This window comes from Trachypithecus francoisi, unplaced genomic scaffold, assembly GCF_009764315.1.
Source record: "Trachypithecus francoisi isolate TF-2019V2 unplaced genomic scaffold, Tfra_2.0 Lachesis_group6, whole genome shotgun sequence".
In the NCBI taxonomy this organism is placed as follows: Eukaryota; Metazoa; Chordata; class Mammalia; order Primates; family Cercopithecidae; genus Trachypithecus; species Trachypithecus francoisi.
The window spans coordinates 28,761,895-28,780,452 of NW_022681471.1; the positions used below are offsets into that span (position 1 = coordinate 28,761,895).

At 39.3% G+C, this 18,558-nt stretch overlaps 1 protein-coding gene across 1 annotated transcript in view; it reads right to left on the reverse strand.

Annotated features, from left to right (window-relative positions):
- Positions 1-677: 677 nt before the first annotated feature.
- The window catches only part of GABRA3 (gamma-aminobutyric acid type A receptor subunit alpha3), a 330,737-nt gene continuing 312,856 nt past the window's right edge, over positions 678-18,558 (reverse strand). The window contains 1 exon segment of the mRNA XM_033201527.1: positions 678-3,030. Within this exon segment, the coding sequence (XP_033057418.1) occupies positions 2,695-3,030 (336 nt within the window). The 3' untranslated portion in view covers positions 678-2,694.

Sequence of the window (18,558 nt, forward strand, 5' to 3'; positions counted from 1 at the left end):
GATCTCATTGTTCAGTTCCCACCTATGAGTGAGAAGATGCGGTGTTTGGTTTTCTCTTCTTGTGTAGTTTGCTAAGAATGATGGTTTCCAGCTGCATCCATGTCCCTACAAAGGACGCAAACTCATCCTTTTTTATGGCTGCCGTACCTCAAAATAATAAGAGCTATTTATGACAAACCCACAGCTAATATCATACTGAATGGGCAAAAACTGGAAAAATTCCCTTTGAAAACTGGCACAAGACAGGGATGCCCTCTCTCACCACTCCTATTCAACATAGTCTTGGAAGTTCTGGCTAGGGCAATCAGGCAAGAGAAATAAATCAAGGGTAAAGGGTATCCAGATAGGAAAAGAAGTCAAATTGTCCCTGTTTGCAGATGACATGATTGTATATTTAGAAAACCCCATCGTCTCAGCCCAAAATCTCCTTAAGCTGATAAGCAACTTCAGCAAAGTCTCAGGATACAAAATTAATGTGCAAAGCTATATTTTCACATGAGTTTCACTTTGGATCATTGTAATACATTTCTTACTCTGGGGGTACCTTTCTTCCATCTTATTATAGTGGTTGTTAAGAAGCGGAAAGTAATGGTGGCATGAGATTGGGGGTGAAAGTCAAAAACATAGTACTGTCTGTGTTAGGCAAAGAGTGACCAAAGAAAGTTCCGCAGACCAAGTACAATTCAGAAAGGGTTTAATAAACAGCAGCTAAACATTGCACCAAAGCATTTGGAAACACAATTTCTATAGAGAGGCAAAGATCAGGCTTCCATTCTAAGTTCCTTAAGACAATCATTAACAGCCCCGCCCTCCCACCCCCCCATGTCCCCACATATCCACATATATCCACAAGACTACACTCTTCTAGTCATGAATTTACCTACAGACACACTCTTAGGAATAATGGGACTGGCATGCATTATCCCAGCAATGGCAAGGAAGCAGGGGATGGGGAAAAGATGGATGAAAAGGCAACCAGCAGCTAATGATACACCCCTTAGGAGCTTTGTTCAGCGGGTGGGCGGGGAGAATCTGCTTGTGGTGCCCTCTGTAACTTTACCCTGGGCTTCTAGGATACTCTGGACTAGTGCAGGTATTCAGAGCCAAAGTGGCTGGGGCCGCCATCATAAACAGTCTCATTCTCTTGGGCTGAGACTATTAAAAGTGATCTTCTTGGGTGACACGTTGTGACTTTCTAAAAACCTTTTTAGTGCCCAACCAAGTTCCACTAATGACCCAGAAGGCCCGCTGAGATCGTGCTGATTCTGAGGTCATGGTGGACCTGACTTCTCAGCCCTTTATTTTGGCCTTTGGAAAGGGGCACCTGATAGCTCTTTATTAACTTGTAAGGAGCCTAGGCAAATCATTCAAACTTCTGGGATTCAGTTTATCTACCTTATAAAAATTGCATATTTACGCCTGTGTCTTTTACTCACGTTAATATTAAGAACAAATGGCCTCTAAATAATATATTATAAAATTGTCAATAAAGTTAATGATCTAGCTGACTCAATATTGACTAGAGATATTTATTTGTATGAATTTCCAATTCACCCTTCATAGAATCAGCATCAACAGAGGACCAGAGGTTCCCGATATGGTGGGAGAAAAATGCCTGGGCCAGGGTATGGAATGTGGAGTGTACGGAAGGAAGAATTTGACTTTCATCTGCCAGTAGCCCTCTCTTTTGAGCTAGACTTCAATCCTCAACTACCATCCACTCCAAATCTCTTGCCCAATCCAGTATAGGTTAGTTGCCTTGGCAGGGAGATGACTTTTATATCTCTCCCATATTTAAAAAACAGTTTTTTGGTTTTTTTTTTTTTTTTTTTATCTAGATCACTTTGTTTCTATTTGCAACTTTTTTATTTAAATAAAAAATACTTGATCATTTTTTCCTGGAAAGTTTACAGGTGGTAATGAGTCCAAATTAAGTAGTGCTTAGTTGGCTACAAGGGTGTCAAAGGCAGTGGGGGAAGAAGATCTTCTGGAGGAGAGATGTACCAAGGAGGGGACTATTTTCCTGAGGGTCTGGACATGGCAGGGCACCAACCGTCTTGGCGCCAGGCTGGCATAGCTAGTTCTATTTATTTTGGCCATACATGGTAGACAGTGGTTGGTACCAATTGTCCCCACTGATTTCCAAACTAAGAAATGGGTTGGGGGTGTAGAATTGACTCCCAACTTTGCTATCAGTACTTATGCCTAGTAGGCCTTGCTGAAGGCAGGGGAGGTTGCACGCAGGATCACATGGCATAGCCCAACCTGGCTGCCTAGTAAGTTAGAGTCATCTGATCTAGATGGCCAGTCAACAATTCTCCTTGTTCTGGGCCTCTCAAACAGCCAAGGCTTCCACTATAGAGAGTAGAATCTCTTGTTCTTTTTGCAGTGGGCAGAGTGCAATAAAATACCTGCAGCGCCCTCAGCTAGGGGAGACCGGCAGATTAAAATGAGCAACTGGACAAATGGCAGTGTTTGGCTTTGATGGGGTTATACTGAGCAATATTGGAGGGACAAGTAATTTTTCTGTAGTTATTTTTTTCATAGAGATTCATAAATATGAATTGAGAGTTACAGCTTGGTAGAGGGGTAAAAAGAAGAATCCTGAAATACATGTAGGGGAGCCCCGGGGTTTGGGTGCCTGGATGCTTCACAGGGTATACAGTGCTCTGGTTGCTGCACTGCCACCACTATCTACTGTTTGCGGATCATGCCCTTGATAGCTGACTCTCGGTTGACATACGTGGCCCAATAGACCAGATTGAATATGGCAAAGAGCACAGGAAAGATGATGCGGGAAATTTTGTCAACCTTGCTGACACTGTTGTAGGTCTTGGTCTCAGTCGGGCTGTCCTGCACGTAGGTGGCCTTGGGTGAAGCAATGATTGTTGGGGTTGAGGAGGCACTGGGAGCAGCGCCCTTGGAGATGGTGGAAAATTCAGTGTCCTTGGCCAGGTTGATGGGATAGGTGGTTCCCACGATGTTGAAGGTGGTGCTGGTTTTCTTTGCTGGGGCTGCTGGTGTTTTCTTCTAGAGGCCGGGAAAAAGAAGGGGAGAAAGGGAGAAAAAACAAAGCTAATTAATTCATTACACAGAGAACCTTCAGAGGCTACAGGGAGGAGGAGCCATGAGGGAAGTTAAGAAACAGAGGCCATGTAGCCAATAGCACTAGTAGCCAGGTTTGTGTCAAGGAATAACTGAAGATGTGTATGAAAACAGGAAACGTGGATCACCCTGGCTTACTAGCTATGTCGCTTTGGCTAAGTCACTTTTCCTCCTCATATCTCAGTTTCTTCATCTGTAAAATCAGGATCAAAATAATTTTCAGGATTGTTTAGAGGATCAGATGAGAGAATGGAGCTAGAAATTGCCAATAAACTGTGGAATGTTTGTCACATGTAGAATCTTATATATCATGTGATTTGATCCTCAGAGCAACCCCTATGAGGTAGGTGGATGAGATTACTCTCATTTGACAGATGAGAAAACTCAGCCTCAGACAAAGTGGCAGAGCCTAACTTGCAATCTGGGTAAGAGATTTTTATCCAGGGCTGCACTGTGCTGCTTTCTATAGGCCCCAGACACTTTTTGGTTACCCGAGGATTAACTCCAAAAGGCCGAGACCATCAAGTGGCACATCTCCTGTGAGAAAGAGAGCTTGGTGAGTCTGAAAAGTCATTTTGTCATAAAGACAATACATACCATGGCATGTTGACATGCATCATTATAACAACATTACAACCCTTCATGCAGTGTAACTGTTTAGCAAGCTCAGGAGCAGGCCAAGGCTTTCCACATAGCTATGTAAAAGACTCTCTGACATAACAAAGGCAGAGATAGATGGGGAGCTGCTATGTCACTGCCCTTTGTGCTTATTTTTTAAGAGTGAAAGAAACTCAAACACCCAGTGGGAAGAAAGCACACCCACATGCCAATTTGTTCTCATATACAGTATGAACTTGTGTATACAGAGAGCCTCACTGGGCCTCCCCTGATGCAGAAGAGGGAAGAGGAGACAACGCTTAGGCCTGGATACGAATTGAGAAGCTGAAGAACAGGAGAGGCCAGGGGAGGAGGCCAGCCCCAACCCCATGCCAAATGCGGTGGCCTAGCTCATGGTCTATAGATGGTTTGCTGCCTCATTCCTCACTCTGGCCTTTTCTTCTTTCCATCCCAGTTTGCTCTAGGGAAAAGTGGGTATAGATGAGCTTCAGAAATGCCCTAATTTCACACACCTCATGAGTCCATTCTTGATGTTACTTTGCTTCCCAGAACCCAGGCTTCACTTCTCTATTCCTTCACTTCCTACTTGCTTTCTTTGTGTGTTCCTCTATTTCCATCCTCTCTTGCTGACCCCTTGTCTCCTAATCTCTTCATATACCCTTTCTTCTTAACTTCAGAGTCCCCATCATTCTTATTTTTTCTCCTTTATACCTAACTGTCATTTACTATTGTGATCCTAATAACTTTTTCCCAATATTTACTGAATGCTTACTGGGCCAAGGACTATGCTAGGTACTTAGAGATAAATGGAAAGGGTAAAACATGAGTCCCTGTCTTCCAGGAGCTCACACTCGGGTGTGGGAGAAAGCCTTTTAAGCACATCATTGCCATTGAATGTGATCAGACTTCTCAAAGATCTGTGCCAAGTGCTATGGGAATTCGGTCAAAGGAGGGACAAAGTACCTGCTGGCATTGGAAAAGGTGGCTCAGAGAAGGCAATAAAGTTTATGGTTTGGGTCACAAAAGATGAGCATGAGCTTATCAGATGAGCATGCGGCAAAGGCCAGTACATAAGCCAAGGACATTTTATTTATTTATTTTAGAGACATGGGTCTTGCTCTGTCACCTGGGCTGGTGAGCCTTGGTGTGAACATAGTTCACTACAGTCTTGAACTCCTGGGCTCAAGTGATTCTCCTGCCTCAGGCTCCTGAGTAGCTGGGACTACAGGTGTGTGCCACCATGCCCAGCTAATTTTTTCTTTTTTAATTTAGAGATGACGTCTCACTATATTGCCCAGGCTGGTCTTGTACTCCTGGCTTCAGGTGATCCTCCCACCTTGGCTTCCAAAAGCACTGGGATTACAGGTGCAAGCCACTACACCTGGCCAAGGGCACTGTTTTTTGAGTTGACAAGAAGTTTACCTGTAGCTGGGCCACAGTGTGCATGGCAAAGAGTTGCAGAAACTGAGGCTGTGTAAAACAGGCAGCAGCAAGACCTTGAGAGGCCTTATATGCTATGCTCTCTTGCTCTGTCTGCTTATTTTGGCCTCAGTGTTTTCAGTCATGGAGGGAAGGTGCGACAGATGAGAGGATGTTGGTTTACATAAATTGAACAGTCTGACTAACAGGATATTTGAAAGCAATATTATTTCTCCTTGGGGATTGCAATCACATTGTTACAAGTGGAAGGGGGACAGAACTCTAAGGTTTCTAAAAACCTTGTAAATTATTTAAATACTACATGGGACTCATTTATAATTAGCAAATTCATTGTGTGAATAGAGTCCTGCTGCTAAATGTCTTTGCTATTAAATAAAAGAGTGCTTTACTTGTTTGCCAACTTGCTTATTAATTTGCTTAGTAAACTCTTTTCTCATGGGTAGACCAAAAATTATAGGAAAGAAAGAAAAGACAAAAGAAAGGAAAGAAAATATTGCCCTGACTTTTCTAGAAGCTTTTACATATGTCATTCCACTTAGCCGTCTTATAAACTGGCTATGACTAAGTCTCTGAAACAATGATTCTGAACAATGAATACTTTTTTTAAAGCTCCATAAGCACTTTATGTTCTATAGAAGGGGAGAAGTAGCAATCAAGTTAATCACAGATTTTTTAAGTAGTAAGGGAAAATTACCTTTTAATTTCTTCCACCATTTTCAACATGACACATTTTAATCAGCCACTACAATTTTTTACCTAAATCATTAAAGAAGGAAATCAAAGCAAAATTTGAGTTTCAAGAAAATAGGAAAACAAGCCATAGATTAATGGTAATATTTACCCATTTCTACACCTAGTTTTCCAGTAATTCTCCTTGATTGATACAGACTGAGATGACTTAACTTTGACCGAATTATCATTCTATTCCTATCCCTTAGCCAAGTATCTGGCTCTTAGGCAAATGATGGATGTTTACTGAATGAAAAAATACCCATCATTGAAGATTATCAATGTGACTTCTTGTTTGTTTCCCCTGAGTCTTGACCTTTGATGCATAGACAGCATGTCTCCAAAGTTCAGCCTAGGGCAATTTCCTAACCAAAAAGTGGAAACTGACTTCTCCAACTTTCGCAAGGAGTTTGAATCCAGAACAAGAACGCCTTTACTTCTAAAAATCTAGTGGGTTTGTGATGAGGCAATGAAAACTTTTATAGAGAAATGCATGTCCCACTCAAGTCTTCCTCCGATGATACTTCTGTCAATTGACTCTAAAGGTGAAACTCAACTAGAACCTCAGAGTATATACTTACATGGTCCAGTGCCTCTGTGTCAACCCCCTTGCAGGTGCTCAGCTTTTCTGAGCCCGTGGGACAGAAGTGGAGCAAAGCAATGGAATATATGCTATGTGGGATTCACAGATGAATAAAACCAACAACAAAAACCCAAACAACTCAATTTAAAATGGGGTAATTTAAAAATGGGCAAAGGACTTGAGTGGACATATCTCCAAAAAGATTTACAAATGGCCAAAAATCACATGAAAATATGCTAAACATCACTAATCAGAAATGCAAATCAAAGCCATGAGACTCCACCTCACATTATGATGGGTACTACCAAAAAACCCCAGAAAATATCAGTGTTGGCAAGGATAGGGAGAAATTGAAACTCTTGTGCACTATTGGGAATGTAAAATGGTGCAACCACTATGGAAAATGTTGTGATGGTTCCTCAAAAACTTACAAATAGAATCACTATATGATTCAGCTGTTCCACTTCTTAGTATATATCCCCAAATTATAAGCAGAGTCTCAAAGAGATATTTGCATACCCATGTTCATAGCTTCATTATTCCCAACAGACAAATGGTGGAAGCAATCCAAGTGTCCATTGAGAGAACAATAAACAAAATGTGATATACACATACAATGAATTCATTCCATTCACAATTATTCAACCTCACAAAGAAGGAAATTCTGATACATACTACAACAGACATGAATCTTGAGGTTGTAAATGAAATAAGCCAGTCACAAAAGGATAATTGTTACGTGATTTCACTTCTATGACATATCTAGAGTAGTGAATTCATAGAGACAGAAAGCATGATGGTGGGTGCCAGGGGCCAGGGCAGAAAGGAATGGGGAGTTGTTGTTTAACGAATACAGAGTTCCAGTTTTGCAAGATGAAAAGGGTTCAGGAGACTGCATAGCAATGTGAATGTATTTAACAGGACTGAACTACACAATTCAAATTGGTTAAGGTTATATATATTTACCATTATGTGTATACACACACACACACACACACACATACACACACACACACATACGATAAATCAGAGACCCTACCCTCAGGAAATCTATTTTAATGAGGAAGGTAATTAAATAAGAGAGAATTAAAATATAAGGGAGAAAGCACAAATAGAAACATTCAGAGGGGTATAAATAATGAATCAAGGAAGTTCAAGAGAAGAAAGAATTTGGAATGGTCAAGTAAGTCATGGAAAGGAGAGAAAATGCAAATGAAAGAAAAATAATCACTTGTATCACCTTCCTGAAAAGGCGGGGGGACGGGGTTATCTAGAGCATAAGTGTGGAATTTCCCAGGTCTAGATCACAGCTGAGAAGGAAAGAGTGGATGAGATTAGATACCATCTATATTTTGGTGGAGAGAAAGGAGCACAGTAGGTTGAGGGAAATCTCATACAATGGCTTCTACATTCCCCATGAGGAAGGTAAAATAAATAGTAATGATTTAAACTAGAATATATGCATATATGTGTGTGTGTGTGTGTGTGTGTGTATTTTTTTTTTTTTTTTGAGATGGAGTTTCACTCTTGTTGCCCAGGCTGGAGTGCAATGGCGCGATCTCGGTTCACTGCAATCTCTGCCTCCTGGGTTCAAGCAATTCTCTTTCCTCAGCCTCCTGAGTAGCTGGGATTACAGGCATGTGCCACCACCCCCACTCCAATCCCTGGCTAATTTTGTATTTTAGTAGAGAAGGGGGTTTCTCCATTTGGTCAGACTGGTCTTGAACTCCTGACCTCAGGTGTTTTTTTCTGAATCTGTACTCAATTCTTGGCTTCCCAAAGTGCTGGGATTATAAGTGTGAGCCACCGCGCCTGGCTGATTTAAACCAGATTTTGTAGGATAAAGAAGACAGAACTAATTAGGGACAGAGAGTAACTGCAGGCATAGGTTGAAGGAACAGCAGAATTCAAAAATACACTCATTAATGTCACCAACCCATCAATAACAATGGATTTTTTTTTTTCAGAGAGAAATAGAGGACTTGGATTGAAGTGACTAGGGAGGTCAAGAGTGCTGGTGAGTGACTGCAGTGATACACTACGGTACCTATGCTGAATAGAGAAGCAAGGAAAACATAGGAAATCATCCATTTATTTAATATTTTCTGTGTCTACAATGTGACAGGCTCTGTGCTAGGTGGTTGGGGTGCAGGAATAAATGGTAAAACACAGCTCTTGCCCTAAAGGAGTTCACATTCCAGTGGGGGGGAGGGGGGACATGTAATAAACATAGAAGCAAACAAATACATAAAGCAATGTAATGTCAGGAGGTGAGAATTATCATGGAAGCACATAAAGCAGGGCAGTGAAGAAAAAGATGATGAATGCTAGTGAGAGAAGTTCTGCCTGAGAAGGTAAGTAGAGACCTGAACAAAATAAGAAAGCAAGTTGTGAAAAGATCTCAACAATAAACATTTCATAAAGAATGGTAATGACAAAGTACCTGGGCTTGGAATGAAAGTGATTCGTCAAGAATCATCAAGGAGGCTGGGTGCGGTGGCTCATGCCTGTAATCCAGGCAATTTGGGAGGCTGGGGTGGGCAGATCATGAGGTCAGATCGAGACCATCCTGGCTAACACGGTGAAACCCATCTTTACTAAAAATACAAAAATTAGCCGAGCACGGTGGTACATGCCTATAGTCCCAGCTGCTCAGGAGGCTGAGGCAGGAGAATCGCTTGAACCCAGGAGATGGAGGTTGCAGTGAGCAGAGGTTGTGCCACTGTACTCCAGCCTGGGTGACAGAGCGAGTCTCCATCTCATAAATAAATAAATAATAAACAAACAAACAAACAAATAAAGAAATAAAAAGAATCATCAAGGAGGCCACTATGGGATGAGTGAGTGGAGTGAATGAAAATTCAAAAAAGATGCTAAAAGGTACCATCATAGATCTAAGGACAAGATCTGTAAGGTTTTGAGCACCATGGTAAGAATAATGGAATTTGATCTAAATGTAGTGGGAAGCCATTAAAATATTTGGAGCAGAATTTTTATAATTTACTATTTTAATTGATCTTCCCCACTGTTGGGCAGAGACCAGATGTGTAGGCATGAAAGTAGAGGACTAAAATTAGGATGTTAGTCCTAATGAGGCTAGTGAAAGGTGTGGTGTGTTGAATGTTAGATATGGAGAAAAGTAGACAGATTCAAGTTATATTGTGAATGTAGAGGAGTCAGGACTTGCTGATGAGTTAGGTTTGGTTTTCTGAGAGCAGAGTGGGGGGCAGGTAAGAAAAACAAAAGAATTAAGAATGGATTCCAGGTTTTTGGCCTGAGCATCTGGAAGAATAGTGACATTATTGGTTGTGCTGGGAAGACTTGAAGAAGAGCAGGTTTGGGGGAAGAGGAAGAGTTGTGTTTGGATATAAGAATTACATTTTTATCAGACATCCCAATAGGAATATAATCCTAATAGAGATGTACACAGTTACATATATCAGTCTGCAGCTCAGGGGAAAGGTCTGGGCTAGAGATACATATTTGGGAGTTGTTCGCCTCTAGATGGCCATTGATTCAATGTCTTGGGATTGAATGAGGTCGCTTGAGAAGTGAGCACAGAATCAGAAAATAAAAAAGAGATCTGACTGCTGACTGGTCTGCAGATCTGACTGATCTGCCCTGAAATGCTCTAAAGTTTAGTGCTGGAAAGAAGACAAGGATAGTGCAAAGAAAATACCAAGGATGAACAAGAAAAACAGGAAATCCTGATGTATGAGAATCCAAGTGAGGAGTTGACACTTCAATGAAGACATCTTTAATGTAAAAGAGTGAGAAAGTAATGGTCTGAAAGCAGTACTGGGGATTAAGATGATGTAAACTACACTTCTGGAAAATGGGAATCAGATTAACAGCTTCTGCCAAGCAGGAAGGCAGTTGGAATGAAGTCTCAACTGAGAATCAAATGTCAGTTAAAACAGGAGGTGGACGGGTCATTCAATGAAGAAGCTGCTGGTGCAGAATGTTTTGTCTTCCCATGAACAGGAGTTCCTGAGGGAAGTGAGGGACAGTTTATGAGGAGTAGGAGGATAAGTCAAGAAAAAAAAAAAACACAGAAGAAGATAAGGATAAGAAGTGAGGGGAGGATAAATAACCATAGAGAAAATTACGATTTGGGTATTGACCAAGGATGACATGGAGGCGAGCCCTGTGGAACATATGGCCTCATGTGTCCACAAATTCATTACAAAACTCTTCTGATGTCAAGTAACAGTTCCAAAAATACTAACACAATTAGCTGACTTACTGTCAGTTTTTCTGAAAAAACAAAACAACAACAACAAAAAAACAAAAAACAAAAACAAAAACAAAACACTAGAACAAATATACAGGCAGTTAGATTGGTTCATTTCTGAAACCTTCGCCTAGTGCTGGAAACAGTAGCAGTGCCTGGTAAATGGGACAATCCAGACCTCATTTAATAGGCTTAATTCTAGTTTATGATGTCAGATGAGTCGTCCAACTGAAAAACAAAGAGAGAACTTGGGATAGTTGCAAATAAAGTGAACTGGTTGTAGAAATCCTATATATGAAATGAATACAGTAATGAGAGAACACAGTAATGTTGGTAAGTTGAGCAAGATGAAGAAAAATAGAGTGATAAAGCCAGATGAAGTGAACATCAAAGGACGAAATTTTTTGCATGAAGTAAAGGAGTAAACAGTGGCCTGGAAGCAGCAGGAGGGAATGAAGGAGTGGCTTCCACTTGCAAGGGCAGTAAATTTTTTAGGAAACAGTCAAGTGTTCAGTAAGGTAAACAGAACAAAATAGAGAGGAAGCATTTTGGATTTCTCTCTCCTGTGACACTCAGCATTTGGTCCTATATCAGTGCTCTGTCTGTATATGTGTGTGTATATATATATATATATGGATATATGCCTTACTTTTCTTAGACCATCAGCTCCTGAGTGCTCGGACCATGTGGTTTAGTTTTGCATGCCACAGGTATTCCAGAAATAATTGCCGCGTGTGTGTGTGTGTGTGTGTGTGTGTGTATTTTAATAGAGACTATGGTTACTGTCAGGCCACTTATACCTACTGCAGAGCAAGGTAGGAAAACCACCAGTTTATGAGTAAAAACTTAACCCATATTGAATGTTATTTACCCAACAAAGAAATACCAAGGGGTGATTTGACTTGTGGTTACAATTGCAGGAATGACCCATAGACTTAAAAGCCATAAGGATAAGAAATTAAGCTTTTCCAAGATCTAAAGAGAATGTGAATGTTTTCTCCAATGTAAAAAAGATAAAATTTTATTCTGGAGCATTTTAAAATAAAAAAAGACAGTCCAAGCATTATTATTTTTTTTGCAAAATTTATACAAGAAGTTATACAAATTTTGCAAATGGTTCTAAGAATAATTTTCCTCTTTTTATTTTCTTTTTTTTATTATACTTTAAGTTCTAGGGTACATGTGCACAACGTGCAGGTTTGTTACATATGTATACATGTGTCATGTTGGTGTGCTGCACCCATTAACTCGTCATTTACATTAGGTATATCTCCTAATGCTATTCCTCCGCCCGTCCCCTCCCCACAATAGGACCTGGTGTGTGATGTTCCCCTTCCTGTGTCCAAGTGATCTCATTGTTCAATTCCCACCTATGAGTGAGAACATGCGGTATTTGGTTTTCTGTTCTTGTGATAGTTTGCTGAGAATGATGGTTTCCAGCTGCATCCATGTCCCTACAAAGGACACAAACTCATCCTTTTTTATGGCTGCATAGTATTCCATGGTGTATATGTGCCACATTTTCTTAATCCAGTCTGTCACTGATGGACATTTGGGTTGATTCCAAGTCTTTGCTATTGTGAATAGTGCCGCAATAAACATACGTGTGCATGTGTCTTTACAGCAGCATGACTTATAATCCTTTGGGTATATCCCCAGTAATGGGATGGCTGGGTCTAATGGTGTTTCGAGTTCTAGATCCTTGAGGAATCGCCACACTGTTTTCCACAATGGTTGAACTAGTTTACAGTCCCACCAACAGTGTAAAAGTGTTCCTATTTCTCCACATCCTCTCCAGCACCTGTTGTTTCCTGATTTTGTATTGATTGCCGTTCTAACTGGTGTGAGATGGTATCTCATTGTGGTTTTGATTTGCATTTCTCTGATGGCCAGTGATGATGAGCAGTTTTTCATGTGTCTGTTGACTGTATGAATGTCTTCTTTTGAGAAGCGTCTGTTCATATCCTTTGCCCACTTTTTGATGGAGTTGTTTGTTTATTTCTTGTAAATTTGATTGAGTTCTTTATAGGTTCTGGATATTAGCACTTTGTCAGATGAGTAGATTGCAAAACTTTTCTCCATTCTGTAGGTTGCCTGTTCACTCTGATGGTAGTTTCTTTTGCTGTGCAGAAGCTCTTTAGTTTAATTAGATCCCATTTGTCAATTTTGGCTTTTGTTGCCGTTGCTTTGGTGTTTTAGACATGAAGTCCTTGCCCATACCTATGTCCTGAATGATATTACCTAGGTTTTCTTCTAGGGTTTTGTGGTTTTAGGTCTAACATTAAGTCTCTAATCCATCTTGAATTAATTTTCGTATAATGAGTAAGGAAAGGATCCATTTTCAGCTTTCTACTTATGGCTAGCCAATTTTCCCAGCACCATTTGAAAATAAAAAAAGAGAGTCCAAGCATTACTATATTTTTGCAAAATTTATACAAGAAGTTATACAAATTTTGCAAATGGTTCTAAGAATAATTTTCCTCTTTTTAAATGTTGAGATTTGTTTTTTCATTTAACTTTCCTTTTATTATTTTTGATGTTGAATAACTTAAAGTAGTAATGGACATAGTTTAAAAAATTGAAGTTGAAAACTTATTAAAATCAAGAAACCCTTACCCCAATGCACCCAAACCCATTGTCCAGCTCCTTGTAGGTGTTTATTTTTAATTCTCTTAGGTGATATTAACACTTCTAATAGTTATTTCTATACTTTTATACATTTATACTGCTACCAGTTTTGCTTACTACCAGTTGTCTTTTCATGATAAATAATGATTTATTTCACAAATGTAACCCTTCCTGAATCCTCTACTACAATTATAGCAAAATTTTTAGTTCTATCAATAACCAGTGGTGATAACATTATAAACGACTATATAAATCCCTCTAGTATCCATCTGCAAACTGGACTGGTTCCTTTGCAAATTTGCATGCTGCGCAGTTGTCACTTTAGTACTTCACTTTTTATAATTTTTATTTCTATTCATTCATTTTTAATTGACAGATGAAATTGGATATATTTATCATGTACAAAATGATGTTTTGAAATATTTGTACTTTATGGAATGGCTATATTGAGCTAATTAACATATGCATTGCCTCACACAGTTATCATTTTCTGTGATAAGAACATTTAAAATCTACTCTTAGCAGTCTTCAAGAATACAGAACATTGCTATTAACTACAGTCACCTTGTTGTACAATAGGTCTCTTGAACTTATTCTTATCTAAGCAAAATTTTGTATTTTACTACAACAACTACCCTTGACTTCCAGTCCCCAGTAACCACCAACCACCATTCTACCTTCTGCTTCTGTGAGTTCAACTTTTTTCTTTTCTTTCTTCTTTCTTTCTTTCTTTCTTCTTTCTTTCTTTCTTTCTTTCTTTCTTTTTTTTGAGACGGATTCTCGCTCTGTCGCTCAGGCTGGATGGAGTGCGGTGGCGGATCTCAGCTCGCTGCAAGCTCCGCCTCCCAGGTTCACAACATTCTCCTGCCTCAGCCTCCCAAGTAGCTGGGACTACAGGAGCCTGCAATCACATCTGTTCTAACAGGTTTTTGTTTGTTTGTTTGTTTGTTTTGTAGGGTCTTCAGGGTTTTCTATATATAAGATCAGGCCATCCACATGCAGGGACAATTTGACTTCTTCCTTTCCAATTTGGATGCCTTTTATTTATTTCTCTTGTTGAATTGCTCTGGATAGGTCTTCCAATACTGTGGTGAGAGTGGACATGCTTGTCTTGTTACTAACTTAGAGAAAAAGCTTTTAACTTTTTACCATTGAGTATAATGTTAGCTGTGGGTTTGTCATATATGGCCTTTATTTTGATGAGGTACATTTCTTGTATATCTAATTAGTTGACAGGCTTTTCTTTTATCATGAAAGAATGTTGAATTTTGTCAAATGCTTTTTCTCCATCTATTGAGATGACGAACTGGTTTTGGACTTCATTCTGTTAATGTGGTGTAGTATATTTATATATTGCACATGTTACACCATGGGATAAATCCCACTTGGTCAAGGTGAATTTTTGTTTTAAGTTACGATTTAACCCTTACAGCCATTATACACACACACACACACACACACACACCACACACACGTATTTATTTATTAAGAAGTTCTGGGGAATCATTCTTTTAATGTACTGTTAACTTTGGTTTGCTAGAATTTTGTTGAGGATTTTTACATCTATTTTGTTCATTGGGGATATTGACCTGTGATTTCTTTTCTTGTAGTATATTTGCCTGTCTTTGGTATGAGGTAATGCTGGCCATATAAAATGAGTTTGGAAGTATTCCCTTTTCATTTTTTGGAAGGATTTGAGAATGATTGGTATTAGTTTTTCTTTAAGTGCTTGGTAGAATTCAGCAGTGAAGGCATCAGGTCCTGGGCTTTTCTTTGATGGGAGACTTTTTGTTACTGATTCAGCTCCTTACTAATTATTGGTCTGTTCAGATATTCCATTTCCTCATGATTCAGTCTTAGCAGGTGATGTATGTCTAGGAATTTATCTGTTACTTCTAGATTATCAGTTTGTTGGCATATAATTGTTATAGTAATCTGTTATGATCCTTTGTTTTTCTGTGATATCAGTTGTTAACATCTCCTCTTTCATTTTTTATTTTTGGTATTTGAGCCTTCTCTCTTTTTTCTTAGTCTAAACGTTTGTCTATTTTGTTTATATTTGAAAAAAAACACGTCTTAGCTTTAATGATGTTTTCTATTGTTTTTTAAGTTCCTGATTTCATGTATTTCTGCTCTGATCTTTATTCTTTGCTTCTTTCTAGTAACTTTGGGCTTAGTTCTTCTTTTTCTGGTTTCTCAAGGCATAAAGTTAGATTGCTTATTTGAGATCTTTATTGTTTTTTGATGTAGGTGTTTCTTGCTATAACCTTCATTCTTCTTAGAACTGCTTTGGCTGCATCCCATAAGTTTTGGTACATTGTATGCCTATTGTTTTCTCAAGATACATTAAATTCCCCTTTTAATTTCTCCTTTGACTTATTGGTTGTTCAGGAGAATGTTGTATAATTTCCATGTATTTGTGAATTTTCCAAAATTATTCTCTTTATTACTTCTAGTTTCATACTATTGTGGTTGGGAAAGATACTCGATATAATTTTTCTTTTTAAATTTGGATGAACTTCCTGGTTTCATTCCTAGATCTGTTACCTTTCCTTTCACATTCTTTTTTTAATGCCCTACCTATAGATTGATTTCCTTTAATTTATTTTCCTACTTCTCTATTGAAATTTTTATTTTGGCAATTCTTTTTAATTTCAATACCTCTTCCTTATTCTCTAATTTCTTTTGTATAGCATCCTGTTCTTATTTTATTAATATGATATATTTACAAATCTAAAGTAAAAGTTTTGTTTTTCTTACATTGTCTTTAATTTCCTAAATTATGTCTGTCCCCTCCCTTCAAGGTGAGGTGTTCCTTTTTAGTTTGTTTGCCTGTTTGTTTTTCTTTTAATCTTTGCTATTCTCTTTCACATTGCAAACTTTTAATTGGTGATCCTTGATATCCCAGTATTATTTGGCAACAGAGAAGATGTCTGTTTGCTCATGTAGCTAACCCGAGCTTTTTGATTGGTGGGCTGTGATTTAGGATGATTAGGTAAAGCAGGTCATTTTGAGGCAGTACTTCAAAATGTCAGTATGCAAAAATTTTCCTTTGGGGATGCTCAGTTTCTTTAGAAGAGCAACCCTGCTGTTTTTTCCTGGAGAGTATACATCTGGCTAGAGACATTTCACATATTGAACAGGCTCTGGAGTCTCAACTACTCTGTACACAGACTTTTGTTTTGTTCTCTATTGTATCTAGCGCTTCTTAACACTGAATTTCTCCAGGGTTATGTTTTACTGCAGTTTGATAAATCAGTTGTTATAACCTCCTTCCATGTTCATTCTTCTATAGATGTGTTAATATTTCTTGTCTGACTGACATCCCTTGTCCTGCTCACCTTGTGGTTTTATACCTGTTTTATTCCTTTACTCTCATTTTAGCAGAATCTTCAAAGGAAGCAGTGATAAAAACATGTGGTTGATCATCAAAAATCCACAGTTCATCTATTTTCTAGAGTGCGGTTACAGGGTAGTGAGTTATCTTCATTAGAAAACGAGGTTTTACTTCCATATCTTCTTTTTTTCCTTTATAATGTTTCCTCTCACATTTTATCTAATGCCTGATCATATACAGATCACAAATAAATATTAAAATCAGTTATATTATTTTAAAACTGTTTTATGCTCACTCATTCTAGCTTTAGGAAGCAAAAAAGTTTAATAAGTCTCTCTAATGGAAGAAAAAAGAAACTAAGTTATTATTAAATTCTAATATTTTCACTTCCAATGCACCTCAAATTTTTTTCTGTTGATCTCACTATTAGTTGCTCCACATTGTAGCAGTGCAGACAAAGCATAGCACCTGTACATTAGAGATCCATTTTTGTGCATTCCATACTTTTTTCAATTCTCATAATATACTTCTTGAGATAACTTAAATGGACTGACCATAGAGAGAGACTAAAGAGGAAGACAGATCACTATCTTTGGAAAATAGTTTTATAATATACTTTTCGTTCTCTCTATTTAAAGTTTTAGCAATTTTTAAATGGAGAAATGGTCATCATTTCTGATGTCTAGCTCTAGAGTTTCTAACAATCTATTTGAGTCCTCTCTCTGTCTTCAAACCACTTCCACTCCTCTTGCTGGCCATAAAAAAAAAAATCTGTCTCATTTTTTATAAAACATAATGGAAGCTTTGCAGGTATCTGAAAATAGCAATAATCATCCCCCTGAGGCATTGTCCCTCCTCTAGTGTAGTAACCAAACTGGAACAGTGTACTCTAAGCATGGGCCAAACAGTACATAATAAAAAGGGCTTATCCCCTCATTAGTTCTAGGTGATTCTTAACTCAGACCCAAATCAAATTGAGCTTTTCAAGAGTTGTACCACAAAGTAGGTGTACATTAGATTTGCTTTTTCTTCATATCCTAGCATTTTATTTTCAATGTTTAATTGTTAAGCTTTTTTATCCCAGATCTATTTTTGTACCTATGAGTAAGAATTTACATTTGAGAGGGGGGCAGAGCAAGATGGCCGAATAGGAACAGCTCCAGTCTCCAGCTCCCAGCGTGAGTGACACAGAAGACAGGTGATTTCTGCATTTTCAACTGAGTACTGGGTTCATCTCACTAGGGAGTGCTGGACAATCAGTGCTAGTCAGCTGCTGCAGCCCGACCAGGGACAGCTGAAGCAGGGCAAGGCATCGCCTCACCTGGGAAGCGCAAGGGGGAAGGGAATCCCTTTTCCTAGCCAGGGGAACTGAGACACACGACACCTGGAAAATCGGGTAACTCCCACCACAATACTGCGCTTTACCAAGGGTCTTAGCAAATGTGCACACCAGGAGATTATATCCCACACCTGGCCGGGAGGGTCCCATGCCCACGGAGCCTCCCTCATTGCTAGCATAGCAGTCTGCCATCTAACAGCAAGGCAGCAGCGAGGCTGGGGGAGGGGCGCCCACCATTGCTGAGGCTTAAGTAGGTAAACAAAGCCGCTGGGAAGCTCAAACTGGGTGGAGCTCACAGCAGCTCAAGGAGGCCTGCCTGTCTCTGTAGACTCCACCTCTGGGGACAGGGCACAGCTAAACAACAACAACAACAACAACAACAAAAAGCAGCAGAAACTTCTGCAGACGCAAATGACTCTGACAGCTTTGAAGAGAGCAGTGGATCTCCCAACACGGAGGCTGAGATCTGAGAACGGACAGACTGCCTGCTCAAGTGGGTCCCTGACCCCTGAGTAGCCTAACTGGGAGACATCCCGCACTAGGGG